Below are 18,464 nucleotides of genomic sequence, written 5' to 3'. Positions count from 1 at the left end.
AAGAAAGCTGGGGTATGTGTGTGTGTAGCTTTATATCCTTTGAGGTAGCTGGATTAAGCCAGTGATGGATGGGTTTTTAGGATAGCAGAGTATAGACTTGGAAGAAGAGACTTCATTGTATCCTTCCCGCTGTTTGTTCTGATCAGAAATACAGGCTGAGGACAGTTCTCAACTGCTCCCAGCAGTCTGGTGTGTTCATTTCTCTAGACTTCAAGGTTTTGGTTACATGCTGTGGGAATATAATAGGGATGTTTGCAGAGAGTGGAAATGCCACCAGCTCCACAGTAGCCTCTTTCATCTCTGCTCAGGCAGGCTGGTTAGGAGGATGTGTGTGAGACCCACTCAGATTTGGCTTCTCTTTCTTTGAGTCGTCAGGCAGATTTGCCTTTTCTTAGCAGTGTCTGCTTACTGGGGATTTCTGTTTGCTCATAAGCCAGTCCTTCTGGTTGGGTTGCTCTGCCCAGCACATGTACCTTTAGCTGAATGACAGCTTAAAAAGTATCTTAAATCCTAATGATAAAAAAGTCCTGATAATGGTAAAGTCAGATGTCATATTGGGTTTCTGTGTGAATAAGCAAACCGTGTACTTCTAAGAGAAAATTCAGCTGTGTCTTCCAAGTAAAATGAACCTGATGTTTCCTGGCAGCAAACTTCTCATTGTTTTGTTTTCTCCTAATGAAAATTTTGAGTCACATACACAAATTTAAGCTGCAATTCAAGTTTCATGTTGACTAAAACAGGAAGAAAAACCTAATAAAAATTGTATTGCCAGAACTTTGATCTGTGAAATTTCACATTTTTTGGGCTTGTCTTAGGTAAAAATTGGTTTATCTTAAATGTGATGAACACATTTTTAATTTAATGGATGTTTTTTCATATATGTCTGTCACTGAGAAGAAAGCAACTTTGCTATTTTCAGCATCTTCTAACTTTCATCAGTTATGGCACATTCATAATTTTCAGATTATTAAGGAGCTGTGTTATTCTTGCTGAGTTGTACGGAGTTAACTGGTATTGTATTTTTATTCATTAATTTAGATGTTTTCAAGCCTTTTTTTTACTTCTTAATTCAATCAAAACATGCTTGCCTTCATTTTAATCAAAACAACTTTTAATTAATGTGTAAACCCAGCTTCATGAATTTTGGTGGATATATTTGGAAGAAGGATTCAAGTGCTGTAATTTTTCATGAATAATAAAGCAAAACTGGGTAATTAGATGATGAAATGTGCTGACAAAACAAAGCTAAAATTCTGGAAAAATTGAATTGTGAGCCAGCTGTTGCTTTAAAGAAAGAAAAAAAATTTATAGTTTTCATAAAATTATTTGCAGACAGAAATAGTTGAACTTCAGACTGAGTTTATTAAATAAGTCCATACAAAAACAAATTTAAGGAAGCAATATTCATATGCAATCATATAATGTATCTCTGGCAGAAATAATAATCTGATCTGTTAGTTGTGGAACTACTATTACGTAGTGAAAGACTTCTAAGAAAGGAAATTGTAGGAACAAAGGGGGTGATGCCTGTAATAATTTTGTATGTATAAATGATCTAGGACTGTGAGAAGAATGATGGCTTTTCAAACACATCTGTTTGTGGGTGACAAGAGAATTGATAAACACTTGGAATTCCTCTTCAGTATATTGCCGTTTAAATGGGGAAATAAATTCAGAATATTTACTCTCTCCCACAAACACCGGATAGAAAGTTCTCTCATAATTAAATACCTCAGGTGAAGAAAATCCTTGATGACTGTAATAGCACTGATCTATCCACGATCTAGCCACAGAGTTGCTAAACCTCAGTGTGGCAGAGTCTGGGTCATGAGGATGCAGGGCACAGGGTGCCACCAGCAGTGCCCGGTGCAGCACCGTTGTGTCCCCTGGTTCTGGACTCATTTTAAACTCTGCAATGTGCATGGTGGCTTTTGTCTGGGAGATGAGCATGGACTGCAGGCACCGTGTTCATGCCATACTCCCTGGTGATAAAGCATTGTATTTCTTTTCCGCAAATACAAATTTTTAACAGAGCGGGGTGGTAAGCAGATAGTTATAAACTCCCCTATCTATTTTTGTGTGGATATCTTATTGGAAAACTGGGGATGGTAGGTGAAGTTTTTAGTCCCATTGTAATTATCACACTGGCACTTTCCTTCTTTAAGAAAAAAAGGGGATTTTAAGGACTTGTTTTTCCCTGGAGCTAATTATTGTAACTTTGAACTTTTTATCGTACTAATAAAAATGCCTTCACCTGTCACAGCAGCTTGCCAGTTTTTATCTACATGGTTGTAGTAAAAAAAAAATTGGAACTTAATTTCAGAATACAGAGATAACTTGGCAGTTGTTTTTATCGTAGAAGAAGAATAAAGTTTTATCTGCCTTTAAATGAGAGAAGAAAGGAAAAACTGCGTTTGAGGTTTTTTTCATTAGCATGTTAGTACTCAGGCAAAAGCTTTTGATGGAACAGTTCTGAAAACCCATGTTTAGCTTAGTAAATCTTCTTACTGCTGCCATTTTGCAAGCGCCCTTTTTTTTTGCCTTCCCATGTTACTTCAACCTTCATAGCTTGGTGAGTGGCATATTTTGGAAAGCTCAGTATTTACACACTGTTTTCTTTCAGCTGCTGAAACATCTGTGTTCTTTGTATTTTTTTAGGGAGTTAAAGGATCTGTGTTGAGGATGTAAAGTTTCAGGTGATGTCAGTTTGGTTTCTTGGTTTGTATTTTCTTTTCCCCCCAGTAAGCACTGAAATGAACACTGGGAGCATTGTTGCAGTCTTGCACTTAGGAATGTGAATATTTGTATTGTATACTTCATTTCATCCAAACATAGCTGAGGGCATGCATGAAAAAGTTTTTATTGCTTTGGGTCATCTTAAGGGGAGGAAAGCTTAATGTTGCTACTTCACCGAGAAGTGTGCAACCGTATAGCCTCCTGTTTTTGGAAAATCTCACTGTTTGAAAAAAGGCACTTGGTGCAGCAACATGCTGAAGGCTGTGCTTTCTTTCAAATGCAAACATGTGCTCAACTACACCAGGTATCCACCTAATCACTGTTTTATGTTGGAAATTAAAAGTTGTTATGAACTTCAGAAACCTTAGTTTCTCCCATAAAATTACTGCTAATGCTACAAAATGTTGATTTTAATTTGTTAGAAAATGTGTCATGCTAGATCAACTTTGTGGCTATTGAAAGGTTGTGCTATATTTGCAGTGTCTCTATATGTATGCAGGAGAACTCTTGCCATCAAAAAAAGTTTGCACTAGGTAAGTTTTGTGTTTGATAGTTTTCCTCCGTCACTACGTTCCTTCATTATTTTAATTGTGTCCCAGCAATTCAAGCTGATATGAGAGCTGCTAAAGATAATGATCTGCTGCATATCATATCAAAGTTAGTGTGGGGGGAAAAAATGTCTCTTCCTGCTTCTCATGATTTATATTTTTGACTTAGCTGATGTCTAACCATTTAAGTATTTGGGTTTTTTTTTTTTTAAAAAAAGCAATATGCATTTTTTTTCACTTAATCATCTAAAATGAACACTTGGAAGGTAGCAGATGTTATGTTTTAAGGCCTTCTTGGGTACAAAGAAAACACTCAACTTTCTCACGTCATGACAGAGCAACACAGAAGTCTCAGTGTTGCATCTGAAAGCACGCTGTTGGCTGGGGGATGGATGTGAACAGGACAGAAGGATGTGTGTCCTGATAGACCAGCAGGGAACCAAGCCGGCTGTTTCTTTTTTTCTCTTCCCTCCCCCACCCTTCTCTGCTTTTTCCCCCTTTCCTTGAGGCTTCTACAGCTGAAAAACCAGGGTGAAACATTGACAACTCCAAGGAAGGTACTGGAAGTTGGGAGTGGCTGAAGAGCAGAACATGGCTTTATTGGCATGCTGAGTCCTTGGGTTTTGTTCATTAGTATTGTACTAGTTTGAAAACAAACCAGTGGGAGGTACCAAGTCAGAATAACAATTTAATAGGGAAATCAAAAAAATAAAGGCAGAAAACACTGGGTTAAACTGACAGAGTCAGGATACAGCCTGACACCCTGTTAGGGTGGTGGTAGCAGTCCAATAAAATGGTGGCTGCAGTCCTCTTGAAGTGATGGATGTGGTTCTGTTGAAGCAATGATCCTGTAGAAGGGTCTGGTCTTCCTCAGAAGGTCCAGTGGTGGCTGTGTAGCTCCTGTCCTCGGGGAATCCAGTGGAAAGGGTGTCTGTGGTGTTTGGAATCTCAGATTATATTCCGGATGTAATGGTTGGTTCCTCCCTCTGGGTGGAGCATCTCACAATGGGATGATGAGTCATGAGGCCAGGCGTTGATGGGCTCATTAACAGAAGATAGTCCAGAGGGAGGAGGCAAGGAAACACTGCCCCCCTGGTTTCAACAGCTCATGAGGATGGTAATAGAATACACTGCAACCCAGGACAAGGATATAGTGTCACACCTGGGCTGGCTTGGCGGGGTTTGTTTGTTTTTTTTCTGTGTTACTTTGCACTGAATAGTCCCATGGCAGGTGGTTTTACCTGCAGTATCTTAGGACATGCTGGCTCAGAGTTAGAACCTTGTGGGCTGAGTAGTCTCAGAATGATCCGTCACTGGACACTTGCCCATCATAACGTATCAAAATATCTGGACTTCCCATGGCTTGCACTGTTTTAACAACCCTTGCCCAGGTTGACGGACTGTCTCTGCTGTTCTGTTGGTGTAGCAGCTGGATAGGCTGTTCAGGAGCCAGGATAATAATCCAACAGGGGAGGAAAAGGTTTCTGGGCATCCATGAACTCACCATCTTTAATGCAGCATTCCACAGAACTACAGACAGTACCTTTTCTCAGTGAAGTGTTGTATCTATTAAAAAGAATCACTGTCAGCCAATAAGTCTTCATAAACCTTCCTCCACAGATAGTGCAAATTTTTGGTAAAACTAACTTTAAAAAAGAAAAAAAAATCATTAATATACTGTCTTTGTGTAATAAAAAACCAATGCCACATACACAAGGAACACCATGACCTCACTGCATTTATGCGTGAGGAATTTAGCAGAGGCTTTTAAATCATGTAGTATTTTGGACTTGAGGAGAGCCATGTGCTGGAAAGCCTGTCTGTTTTATTATTTATATCAAACAGTCTCATAAAACTTGCTACCTGCTCATGCAAACATTGCCCGGCTTGTAGTCTTAGACCATGGAAGCCAAAGAATGACACGTCACAGGTGATGGAAGTGAAGAACTACCAAGGCTAACTTTTATACATTACTTGTTTGGTTACCTCTGGTTTTAGCTTATGTAAAGTAAGGCTTTGTATACAACGTGCTGATTTTAATTACAGTTTCCAATTTAGCTAAGGCATTCTAAAATCTCGTGCTGAAAAAAGAATTTCTTTGGGGAAAGGTTTCTAGGTGTCTAAAATTTGGTGAGGGTGTCTGAATAGCTGATAGAGGGCTTGCAGTGAAATACCAAGAAAATCAGGATTTTGTTTATGTCAAAAAAAGTCAGAACAGGCTAAATCATAGTTGAGCATTTTCTCTGATGGATGCCAGCACTTTTCACGAGTGCATAAAACTCTTACGTGAGTTGCACCTTCTAATTCTGCTTCTTAAATATGGCTCGTGTCCTGTGATTTTTACCATCTGAATAGTATTGAAAGGATGTGGTTCATATAGAGAATTAATTCCAGAGGAGTTTTGGTTGGACTTTCAGTACTGAATTTCCTACCTGGACAAATTTAAATCCACCAAATTGACCTCTGTAGTATACACAGTTCTTTCTCTTTCAAGACCTTTAGCTTGAACTAGCGGACTACTTAGGTTTCCTCTGCCTCTACACAGAAGGCACTTTGAGAGTTGTTTTCAAAGAGATTAAATTAATTTAAGCTTCTAGGAAAAAATATGATAGCTCCTTCATAACTGTGAAACAGATTTTATATTATTGCTTAGAGGTAAATCCATTGTCATTCCTGGAAATGAACATAAGCACAGATGAATAAAATTGGAAAGGTTAAGGCACCAAATGGTTTTCAATTAGCAGAGGATATAAAAAGCAGTAAGAGCTTCTGCATAAATATTATTTTCCATTTTTGTTCTTTTTCTTCTATTGTGTGTATGACTTAACAGGGGCTAAGGACAAGCCACAAAAAATATAGAGTAACTATTAGTAGTGGCAGCTTAGTACATTGGTTTTCATGAAGGTTAATTTGAGTAGGTACTTACGTAAACCATTTTAATAAGCAAACACTTGCACAGGCAAGAGCAGACTAAAGGAGAGGACTCAAGGTAGAGATGTCTGGTGACACTTTGAAATGTTTGCAAGCTTGTGCTTCTGCAAAGCATTTTGTAGAAAAAGGTCAAGGTTCAAAAAGATCTTGGAAAGGCCATCTTAGAAAAATGCTATCAACAAAATGATGTTCAGTTCAGAGGACTTAGGAAGATGTAAAAAAAGACAAAAAGACAAGCTACTTTTCCAGGATGTGTCTTGCCTACAGAGCACCTGCTAACAAAGGGAGATGGGAGTTTATTTCATTATTCCTGTCAAAGGGCCCTGGTGAGATCTCTGTGTTTAATAAGTGCCTCACTAGGAAAAAATCTGGACTGACTGAACAGTGTTCAGAGAACAGTTGTTTGCTGTAGGGGCAGGGATGGGAGCAGACAAGAACACCTTCCCTCAAGAGCTTGGATTTTGAGGGTGAAAGACTAGAGGAGGTTGCATACAAGTGTTCCAGAATCTGCTTTCTTGGCTGTTTTCAGGATTAGGACAGTCAGGCATTTGTTTCATCCAAGAATGTTTAGACCCTGCCTCAGTGTTTGTATGGATTAGATAGTCTCTTGACATCTCTTCTGTTTCTGTGCTTATTTGAAACAACTGCAGCTGTTTTTCCACTTGAATGATTTCACAAAAAACTAAAACAGATGAAATTGTGTCAAGTTAATGCTGTGTGGCAGTGCTTGTATTTCCAAAACAAGCAAACAAACAAAAAATTATAACCCCTGGAGCAAGTGACAGCTGGAATGTGGAAAATCAAGATCTGAGATCTAAAAATCTGGATACAAAGGTTTTTCTTTTCCCAAAGTGAAGTGAAGACCCAGCTTGATTCTGGTACCTTGAATTCTTCCCTTCATCATAGCTTGGACATGTCTATTAGGCTTTTACATGAATCTCTGGAGGAGAAAGTGCAGAACCCCAGTACCAGGAGCTCAGTCTGCTCAGTCCTTTGAAAGGGAAGGTGTGAGCATCTCCCTGCTCTGTGAAACCCAACTGCCCATGGTGTTTGGGGCCTGGAATGAAGATTCTCAGGAGCAGGAATAAAGATACTTTTCTGTCAGCACTTCAGAGTGTTTACAGATGGTAATTCCCTTTCCTGTCTCCTTGGTTTGTACAGTGCGAGCAGCCCCGCTGCATCAGTGTGCCAGGCTGCCAGTCTGCTCCCCAGGCAGTTGTGCTGGCACTGGGGGAGCAAATGGCACAGCAAGAAAGTTGAAAGTTGAGGGATGCTTGAGTTGGGAAAGGCCAGAGGAGTGGTGTTCATCCAGCTGCCTTCTGTTCACTTCATGGAGGTTAACATCTTCTAGCATTTTCTGTTGTTTTGTTCTTGTGCGAAAAATGAGTTTTAAAGATAAGGCAACTTAAGGATTTAAGGATTCTATCTGCTACAAGGCCAAGTGAATACATGTTTTTCCTTGAGTAATAGTTGTTCATTTTGCAGGTGACTGTTTCATCTTACAGTTATTTGGAGGAAAAGCAGTGGCTAGAAACTCTTAGTTTCAAATTTTTTTTTTTTTTTTTAATTTAGGTTTTTCACCTGCTGCAGTCGTACCTAGAATCAAACCAGTTTGCTAGTTTGGACTTCCAGCAGGGACTGGGCGACATCATTACCTGTATGGGAACCAAGCTGTGGCTGGCTAAAAGGTAAGATAAAACACAAAATACCTCACTTATAAACACAATTTACTAATGTATGGAAGACTTCGTTGATTTTTAAAATTATTATTATTTTAACGAAGTGGACAGATTTGTTTGTCTTGAAGTATGTACAAGTTATACACCTTACTGGCTTGCTGATTTTTAATCAAGATATTTTTTTTTTTCCAAAAGCAAGGATGAAAAAGCATTGTAGTCCAGTCATTAAAGAAATAAATAACTGTGAATGAACATTCCTACAGAAACAGACATTTTGAGGATAACTCTTGCTTCTTGGCTAAGAAAAATATGCCACGTATATGAGGTTTTTACGTTACTGTTTTTCTGACTTTGACCTTTAGAGAAAATTAGTAGGAAAATGTCATAGCAATTGTTTAAACTAAGAGTGTTTAGCTGCCCACAAACAATCCAAGATAGATTTGGAAATATTTTTCATAAGTTCATCTTCAGGTGACCTACATACAACTAACTTGCTCTTTCTTTCTTTTTTTCTTCCTTTCTTTTCTTTCTCTCTTTCTCTTTCTCTGTTTCTCTCTCTTCTTCTTTCTGTCTGTCTTCCCCTCTTTCCTTCTCTACTTTATCTCGGCAATTGCTTTTGAGAATTCCAACCCATGGGAATTCCCACTCAGAACTTTAAAAGAATCAGTTGTGGACAAAGAGCACAGATCCCTGCATAGATAGATAGATAACTGGGAATATCCCATATTTTGCACTGTGGAGTGAGGTCGCCAGTGCAGCTAGTGTGGATCTCTGATAAAACCTGAATAATTTTCTGATTGTCAAAACCAAAACCCTCAGAGGTTTGGAGAAAGGGGGTGTCTAGTGGGTGGGAGAAATCTATCAGTGTTAACTGAGTTGGGGTAATGAAGATAGATTTGATCTTTGGGAATTACAGAAGTGTCTCCTCAAGAGTGAGAGTGATGATATGGCAGATAAAACTTGGTGCAAATAATTGGAAAATGGTGCTCGTGAGCAAAGTCTGGACTTTACCTGGGGAAAGAGTGGTTGACTGAGCAGATTTTTTGTTTGAAAAAATTACTCTTGTTCTTGGTAATGCCCAGGAGGGGAGGGGGAAAATATCATAAAAAGAATGGAAGAAAAACACAGAAAACACATCTATATTAGTGTATTAATCTGTATTGTATATTTAAATATTGTGTAAACCTCAAAGAAGATACAGTAGGAATCAGAAGCAGTGTAAAGACTGACAACAAGTATAGAACAGTTTCTACTTGGGAACTGATTAAATAGACTGAGATTTTTTTTTAATCATGGAAAAGGGACAACTGAGGGATGTGAAATATGAGTCACATAGAAAGGGACAGGAAATTAGCATCCTATCCAAGGTGGCAGATGTAAAAGAAACAAACTAATGAAGTTTTTAATGTAATTTTAATTTGGCTTTGGATCTCTGTGATATAAGATAGTCTTGGTTTTAAGCCTGTCTGAATTTTTAAACAACGATTTAATGGAGTCATGGAAGGGAAGTCCAGTGAGGTTACTGAGTATTTAGACATCACAATTGGCTCAAGAAGTTCTTCAGCAACCTTGAGGGTTGAGACAGAGGTTTTGGCAAGTGTCACCATAGTTGTGCTTCCATTTCTTGTGCATCTGCTCTCTGCTCCAACTGGAGACATCATGGTGGATTTGGTGGACCTTTTGACTTGAATCAGTGTAAGCATTTTTAAGTGTTTACATGAGAATGTTAATTTGTATAACTAAATTAAATTCACTGATACTGTTATAAAGAGTAAAAACCCAAACACTAGAGACCAAATCCGGTAGAAAGATACTCATGCTAAGTAATTAAAAGGTCTTTCTCTTGCAGCAAATACGTAAGGTCTGGGCTCTGTTCATTACAGATTTTAAATAAATTCTGTATTCGTACTATTTTTTCAGAACTGCCCTTTTTAATACATCAGTCACATTAGTGCTGACTGGTTGGGTTTTTAGTGAGGTTTTTTTGATTATTATCATCTCTGGAAAGGAAAACTTTTCAGGCCCTCTCTAAGAAATTATTGTGCACAGTAAGGTATTTTCCTGAAGAGAAGTATTTTCTCTTTCAGTTGCCTGTAAAAAGTAGGCTGTATGTGCTGATATTAACTCCCTGTCAGCAGCACATTTTCATTTTGTCAGTTTGTTGTAGCCTCCTTCTCATAGTCTTGCATTCTCCATAATGCAGTCAATGCTATACATAAAGTGTTTTAGAATGTCTTTTCTCCCCAGATAGTAAAATTTTACGTTATGAGCATGCAGCCTTGCAATACTAACTTAAAGCATTGGGTTTTTAAACGACAGAAATTATTTTTGCAAATTTCTGATGTACCTTACTGTTCTTGCACACTTTGAGCTAAGGTGTGTTTCCTGCCTGCCTTCCTGCCTTCCATCCATCCGTCCGTCCATCCATCCATCCATCCATCCATCCATCCTGCCCTCCGTAACTCTCTTAACTTTCTGCTTGAGATAAATGTATTCAGTTAAAAAAAAGCGAAGGAATAAACCTCCAAGAAGCAACCCAAACAAGCAAACAAAGGTATTGAAATGAATGGTGTTTTCTGATGGTTTTAGTGTCCCACATTCACTGTGCAGCTTTACTGTTGGTAGTTGAGTGGGTGAAGGTGAACAGCTGCTCACTGTGGTGAACAGTGAGGTTTGAGAGTCTTGTTCTTGGTTTTCCGTTTTCTCATTTTAAAGGGGTTTCAGAAGGTTGCTTGGCAACTGAGTTGTGAAACTCAGTAAGTCCATCTGTGTGGGTTTCTGGATGTTGGGAGAGCCTATTAGGAAACCAGCACTTTATTCTTGCCCTGTTGTAGACTGCTAGGCATGCATCTGCTGCTGTCAGAGAGGGTGATGGCTGGCTGGACCCTCAGTCATGTACAGTCATTCTTACCTTCTTTCTGTTCAGGCAAAGAGAGTGAGCACCACAGAGAAAAGTTAATGAATCCCCATCTGGTTTTTCTGCCTTTTTCATAAGGAGATAATTTACCATGTCACCAATACTGCAGGGCTGTGTCTGTTTGAAAAGAGAGTATAGGAGGCACTCACTATTAATCTTAAATGGGTTAAAAAAAAGTTAAAATAGCAGGAAAATGGTTTGTGAATCTGGGGAGTTATTTCTAAACATCAATTTTCAATCACATTTCTGTGCTAGTTCTGTAAAGCTCTTGCTGGTGTTCTTTCAACTATGTACTTCCTTTGTACTATGGAACAAACTTCTCTGAGAATCTTGAATTACAAAACTTTGGATTGCATATGTAACTCTTAAAAATGAGGCTAGGTTGTCATGTGTGTGTATTTGGAGGAAAGATTATCATTCTTCAGTGGTTTCCTGAACTGGGTGGGGGTTTTTTGTTTGGGTTTTGGTTTTAGGGTTTTCTTTGCCTTTTCAGGGCCAGAATATAATTTTCTTTCATCAGAGTTTATTGGTGTAGAATAGCTCAAGATTCTATTGCACATTCCATGTAATATAGTAACCTCCTTTTCCTTCTCCGTGCTACGACCTGATTTTCCTTTAGAGAATAAAATAATGGGTCACATTCCCCAAATTGAATTTCATAAAGCATTCACTTTTTCAACTGGTATTTTTTATCTGTTGTGAAGGCAGATTTCTCATACTGATGGGGCATGGATGCTTTTTTCCTTGGCTTTTTTTTACATCTTCAAAAGATTAACTTTTTTATGTGTTCAGAATGAGTATTTTCATTTTTGATGTTCTGGTGAATGAGACCTCCTGTCCATCCACTTCTCAAGGTAATGGTTGAATCTTTTCATTCAATTAGTAAGTTTATTCTTCTCTTGGTGTTTCTTATTTTGTTTTGGAATATACCTGTTTTTGAGTCTAAAGTGTTTCTGTAATGTTACTGCTTTCCTTCACCTTCACACCAGTGTTAGTTTATTGCATTTTTTGCAAATGTGGGAGATGCAGGGTGTTTGAGAAGAACAGAAATTTAAAAAATTTATAAAATCTGCTTGGTTGGAGAACTCAGGTGATGGAATGAAGTGATGTGAATTAATCTGATGAATGCTTTAAAATATGATGAATTTATCAAGCTAAATATTTGAAAGAGTTCAAAGCTCTGTCATATGAATAAAAAAACCAAAAAAGGTAGTTTTCAGCTCAACTGCATACCAGGGAGTTATAAGACTAACTCTAGATGCCTTCTGCTTCATAAATTCAGAAAGCTAGAAGAACAGCCTTTGGATTTGGTAATGTGTTGTACAGAAGTCCCAGAAATATCTCCCTTGTTTAATTTGTAGCCTTTGGCATGGCAAAATATTGGTATTGGAAAATTTGTGAAATCATGTCATTGCACGGCTTTGCTGTAGGATGCTGCTTTTCAGCACTTTGAGTTGGATTTTTTTTTTTTTTCCCACCTTCCCACTTACTGGAGACCACAGGAGGGGGAAAAGACTTTGAGGTTCTGCCAGAAGTCAAATAACATACTCTGCTAACCTCTAGCCATGTGCTGTTTCTTGGCTGAGAGCTTGTCTGCACTGGGAGAGTTTACTTCTAAGAAGGCTGCTTTCTTGAAACTTCTGGTGTGGAACAACCTTATGTAAAACTAGTTGGCTTTGCCTTTTGCAAAGAGTGGCTGGTTCGTCTGGAATGGGCCACCTGCAGTGCGTTTATGACCCAAATAACCCGTGCTCTGCAGTGCTGCTGCTTACAGCTCTCTGCTTCATGGTTGGCACTGCTAAAAATACAAATAGGTCCTGCACAGGATTCAACCTCACACAACAAATCCATGCAAAAACTGTTTCAGGCACAGGCTCAAAACGAGGTTCACTGTTTGCTGAGATATGTGCTGCTTAGTTTTCCCTGGCTGACTCTTCGATGATCCAGGTATGACTGCTTTGAATGAGGAAAATCTCATCACTATTTTATAGCCCTACAGAGTGTGGTAACTTGACAAGTTTTGATGACCGTGGCACTCCATCAAGCCTGTAGTATCACTTTTCCCCCTCCACTTTTGGCAGCACTATGTGAGTGACAATAAGCAGATGAGCAGTCTTAGGTCCTTCCTAGAAGGAGCTTCATGCAAGGTGCATTTAGGCCATCTGTGCAGAAAGCAAGAATGTGGCCTCCTTGTGGTTTCAGGACTTAATGGCTCAGACTGTAACCTAAATATGCCTTTCTTCTCATTGCCTCTTGGGAGAGACAGCAGTAACTTCTAGTGAGCAGACTGTTACAGACAAAACAGTGGCACATGCAGGCATACCTAGACAGAGGTGCAACGTGCCCATGGCTCTCTGCAGCTTTGCAAGCAGCCTCTGTGTAATTTTTGAAGTGGTCCTTATTTGGGAATTGGAAGTGGTTTTTTGTACAGCAAGAAGGGAAGAAGTGAGGGGAATGTAAGGTTGTCCTCCTTGGCAGAGAAGTCCTTGTCTTATTTTACTACTCTTGCCTCCTCTTCTTCTACTGCATCAAGACGAACCTTCTTGTCCTTCCAAGGCCATGTCTGCACTTGGTGTCTTCCTGTTTCCTAACTTTTCCACTTTCTCGTTTCTATCTTTATAACCTACACATTGAGAAGTGCAGTTAATTACCTTTGTTGGTTAGTGGTCTGTATGCGTTGTACAGCCAAGTTCAAAAGTTGAAAATAGTTTTAATGATTGAGCCTATCTCTGTGGAAATTTATTTACCAGGTTTCAAATTGAAAACTTAACTTTGTTTCAGCTAGAATTCATGTGTGTACTCTTGCACACACAAAACATGAACGGAAATTTTTGTTGTCCTGTCCAGTTGAAAACGGAGTGTACCAGTATGAACAGCTCACAGCATCACAGAATAAGCTGAGCTGGAAGGGACCCATGAGGGATCATTGAGTCTGACTCCTGGCCCTGCACAGGACATCTCCAAGAGTCATACTGTGTGCCTGAGACCATTGTCCAAACACTTCTTGAACTCTTGTCAGGCTTGGTGCTGACTCACCAGTAATTTATTAATCTGCACATTCTAACCCATGGGCCTTGTTTAGCCTCATTTATCTTTGCTTTTGAGAACAGTCATAGCACGTCATTGTTCATAAATGTATTCCTAGATGCATTAACTTAAATCTTACATGCTTTTGGCAGGTTAATTTAGGTTTCTGTACTGCTCCAAGTCCCCTCTTTCACCAGTTTTGATAACAGTATCATTAGCACGGCTACAAACTGTTTATTTAGGCACTTGGTGATTGCTGGTTTTGGAACACCCACTTTGGGTATCAGTAGAGATGTTTGAACTTCAGGCTGAAGTTTAAGATGTACTTTGCATAAGATAAAATAGTCTTTGACTCTGGTTCATAGGTGTACTCCGAACTTAAATACGAACATTCCGAGAATATTAAGACTTGGATAAGGTTGTTTGAGGTGTTCTCTCCACCAGTGCAACATTTGGAGTAGGCACAAATCATGTACAATTACAGATTTTGTACATAAATCCTCGCTTATATCTGAAAATGCTTTTCAGTAAATAAACATAAGAGTTTTCATAGCTTTTTCTTCATAAGTAAGCCCCCTGATGTTAATTGTGTAAAATTCATTAAATTTGCCCATGGGATTAGTTTGACCTCTGAAGTTTTTTAGGATTTGCTCAGGAATCACATGAGGTTCTCATTAAGAGAACACAAAAGAGAACAGCCAGGATTATTTTATCAATCAGGTATGCTAAAAACAACACCAACAAAACACAGCCTTTCAGTATCATTCACCAAGGACAGCTGGAGCACAAATTAATTTTTCTTAATAGCTGAAACTCAGGATGTTCTTGGTGGTATCACAATGAAAAAATAATTTGTGTAGCTTCTTTTTCAAGCAATAAATTCTCTGCCTTTACCATGGAAACTAATAACAACATATAATAGCCTGGCTTTGAAAGTGGTGGAAAAACTTAAATCACCAGACTAGCAACTCCCTTGGGAGACAGTGCCTGTTATAATGCTGGATGAGCTGTCCCTGTAGAATGGGCAAGTGAGGGGGGCTGTGCACATGGTAATTACTTGGAGAAGATCTCAACAGCACCAAGTAGGGAAGCAGATGCACTGTTACTAATGTTTGGATTTCTATTTCTATGCAGGTGTTCCTGTGCTTCCAGGAACTCAGCAAGGTTTACTTGGTAGTGCAGGCTTCATCATTATTTTTTTAAATGCTGTCCATTAAATATAGGTCTGTTGGCCATGATGTTCATTGATGGGCTGGTTTTGTGTTACATGGTTAAAAATGCTATGGACAAAGCTTAATAATTAAATCCATTATTAATGTCCCCTTAAGAAGACAAGAGGAAGGCCATGCATGTTGATTCAGTGCTACAGATGTGGGCTCTGAGAGAAAATAGATTAAAATATGAATGCTGCCCTCTAAACAAATACACCCCCAAAAACCTCAGTCTTTAGAATACTGCCGAATTGGAAAGCTAATAACCAAAACAACAGGAGAAGATTTAATCTTTTAATCAGCCGCTCACTGTATGTGTAGGAGTGATTTCCATAAGCTTTGTCGCCTCCATAAATGACAACTGATCATTTACCAGATCACGCTGCAGGTAAAATGTGGTCAGTGCAAAGCCAGCTTGGCCTGGTTCATCAGCAACCCTCCAAGGATAGAGCTCCCCATGGACAGCCCTCTAAGGATCATGTAGAGTTGACTGTATCAAGACTTAGACATCACAGATGATGCACTTGTGGAAGATATTTTAGCTGACACAATGGCAGGTCACGTATCAGAAGAATCTGGCCACCCGAAGTAGGAATACTTTTGGAGATTTGCCATTCTTCAGCAAGGAGTATGCTGGGAGTTGATAGAGACAAAAAGATACGCTGTAAACCCAGAATTTAATTGCCAGTGCGCTAGCCTCAAAAACTGAGATTATGGAAGACAAAGGCAGAGTGGGAAGCTCATAATAAGAAGTTGCACAGATGCTGTCCCCAAGTATCAGGTGGCATTATGACATGTTGGACTGAATCAAAATTCTTTCCTGTGTTTATGTAGCGCTAAAGATGGAATTCTAGTCTTAAATGTCCATAAAATTTTGACTTATCAGAAATGTTCATAAAGTTCAGAAATGCAAGAATTTGTGCAATAGCATTAACTTGAATATGATGTTCAGGGAATAAATTCTATCGATCTGTTGGAATCAAAAACGGCATGTAATACTGGTGGCTAGAAAGTAGGAAAATTTGGGGTTTAAATTTTATTTATAAAATTATTAATATAAACTTATTTTTATAAATAATACATATTTTACATCTATTATATAAACATATATTTATATAACTATATTTATATGAATTTATATAAATTTATTTATATAAATAGCATATATTTTTATACATATTGTATAAATATATATTTATATAAGTATAAAATTATTTATATAAAAATTTATAAAATTATTTATTTTCTGCCAACTAAAATATTAATTTCTTTGACAATAACGTGTTATTTACACAGAAGAATGGGACAGTGTTTAGTAATCACAGGTTTTCCTTTAATACGGGACTTTTTCTGAAATGATTTTGGTAAGTTTAATCATAAGAAAAGGTCTCCTTTCCAGGAATTTTAGTCCTTTTCAGCCTTTCCAAAGGCTCTGGAAGCATACAGTATTACAGCAGGAGTGACTTTTTCATTGACGACCAGAGGGGGAGTAGGCAGTTCATTTAATTAACTGATCACTTTGAAAATTGAAATGAAAACAGTCATGCAAGTCATTAAGATGGATCTCTTCTCCTTCACGAGGAGGAATTGACCTTTGAAGGGGTTGCCCTTGTAGTCTTGCCAGCTCTGGTGTCTTTACCCCGATGCTTAAGAGTGTGTCATGACGTTTTTGGACAAAATATGAAGATTTGTAGGTGACTTTGTAAGTCGTATAATTTTGACTAGAGTTCTACACCAGCTTGGTTCATTATCCAAATATTGTAATCAGTTTTTAAGGTTTGTAGCTGGGATTAACCAATCTGAGTTGCTAAGAGTCACTTAAACTCTGTATTAAAAAAAAATGATGTCTGACACCCTGTGTAATTACTTGGTGTTTTTCTGTGACAAGACCTGTAATGTACATGTTACATTATTAGGAGGAAATACTATTTTGTTAATTATTTATTAAAGTTATACTCCCATTTGAGAAATAAGATCAGTATTTAAAAAGATTCATAAAGCAGCACTGGGTGAAAGATTTGCAGTCTTTCAGACTTTTCTAAAAGCTTGGAGACTGCCAAATGCAGAGCTTTTTGGAGACCTCTTACAAAAGGCTTTAAAAATCCCTAAGATAGCTGACTACACTAAGATACCTGTAGCTAACCTCATCCAAAAGAGAGATATTATGGATTTTTATTTAAGAGACATTAATTGTCAGGTTGCATTTGAAATTTCTTAGTGCTCATTGAGAGTTTGAGGAAATATACTTTGATTTTTATGTTGTTAAATATTTAGTAAATATTGTAAGTTGCTGTATATTAAATAGTGATTGTTCCGCTAGTAGTTTTCCAACATCTGTTTCCTAATGAGGAAAAATATGAGCAAAATAAACTACCTCTTTGGAAAACACTGAATTTCTAGAATCACCAAAAGCTAATGTAATAAACATTAACACGAACTGCTTCGATTTCATAATCACTAGCTTGTATCTGTCTTATTTATGTAACAAATGCAGTAAATTAATGTTACAGTTGTTGTTGCTCATCTTGAAGTGAGGTGGAAAAAGAGGAGTGATCCAGGAGAAAATAGCTGTCAGCTTTTTAAGTCATCTGACTGAGTGTCACTGAAAATTGGGGGTTTGAGAAGATAATGAGAATCTGCAGAAACTGTGCATCAAAATTCTTTGGTACTTGCTATAAAGAAAGGGGTGTTGGCATCCTGACTTCAATACAGAAATCTGGATAGTTATAAATGGTGCCTTTTAGTAAGTAGAAATGCTGTTTAAGGGCCTCTGCAAACCTTAGTTGTTAGAGAAGCAAGAGATTGTCTTTTTCCCAGTGTTCTGACAGAATTGAGGCCAAATGTGTGAGCTTTCCATGTTCTTTGCTCCTTGTTGTTTCTCTTGGAAGAGAAGGTAATTTGCTCTGTAGTTCGTTAATGTTGATCTTGTTTAAATTAAACAGTAGTACAAGAGAAACTTAATTTTAAAAGTTAAGCCATGTGTTCCTGATAGAGTTGAAGCCATGTGTGTGAGCCAAGTACACAGGAGGTCTGTGGCCACATATTGCTGATTTTTTCAATAAATGCCAGTTTGGTTTGCATTAGATCTGCCATCCAAAATAAGCAAACCAATGACTACTTCAAATTCAGCATGACTTAACTATAAAAGGTGAATCAAACATTTAAAAGATAATATTTATAGAGCTCCAAGCTGTGGGAGTCTAGGATTGATTTCAGTTGCATAGACCTAAGCTGCAATCGGTGATACTTAGAGGAGGTGAAGGCAGAGCAGAAATCAAAGGGGTCCTAGTGCTACTGTAGGTAGCCAAAGCCAGCTGGAGCAAACCCCAGTGTTGCCCATGGAGCTTCTGAACCTGCCTTCTGAGTCTGATTTACATCTCCAGAGAGGGAGTGTCTCCTGAAGGGTATGCTTCCT

General features: G+C 38.2%; 1 protein-coding gene across 1 annotated transcript in view; it reads left to right on the top strand.

Annotated features, from left to right (window-relative positions):
- THADA (THADA armadillo repeat containing) overlaps positions 1-18,464 on the top strand; it is a 154,675-nt gene that overhangs the window by 85,377 nt on the left and 50,834 nt on the right. The window contains exon 30 of the mRNA XM_010393672.4: positions 7,788-7,903. Coding sequence (XP_010391974.3) covers positions 7,788-7,903 — 116 coding nt within the window. The remainder of the gene's footprint in view (positions 1-7,787; positions 7,904-18,464) is intronic.

Source organism: Corvus cornix, chromosome 3 (genome assembly GCF_000738735.6).
Source record: "Corvus cornix cornix isolate S_Up_H32 chromosome 3, ASM73873v5, whole genome shotgun sequence".
NCBI lineage: Eukaryota > Metazoa > Chordata > Aves > Passeriformes > Corvidae > Corvus > Corvus cornix.
Note: the sequence above shows the minus strand (reverse complement) of the source record. Positions and strands in the feature narration are given on the sequence as shown.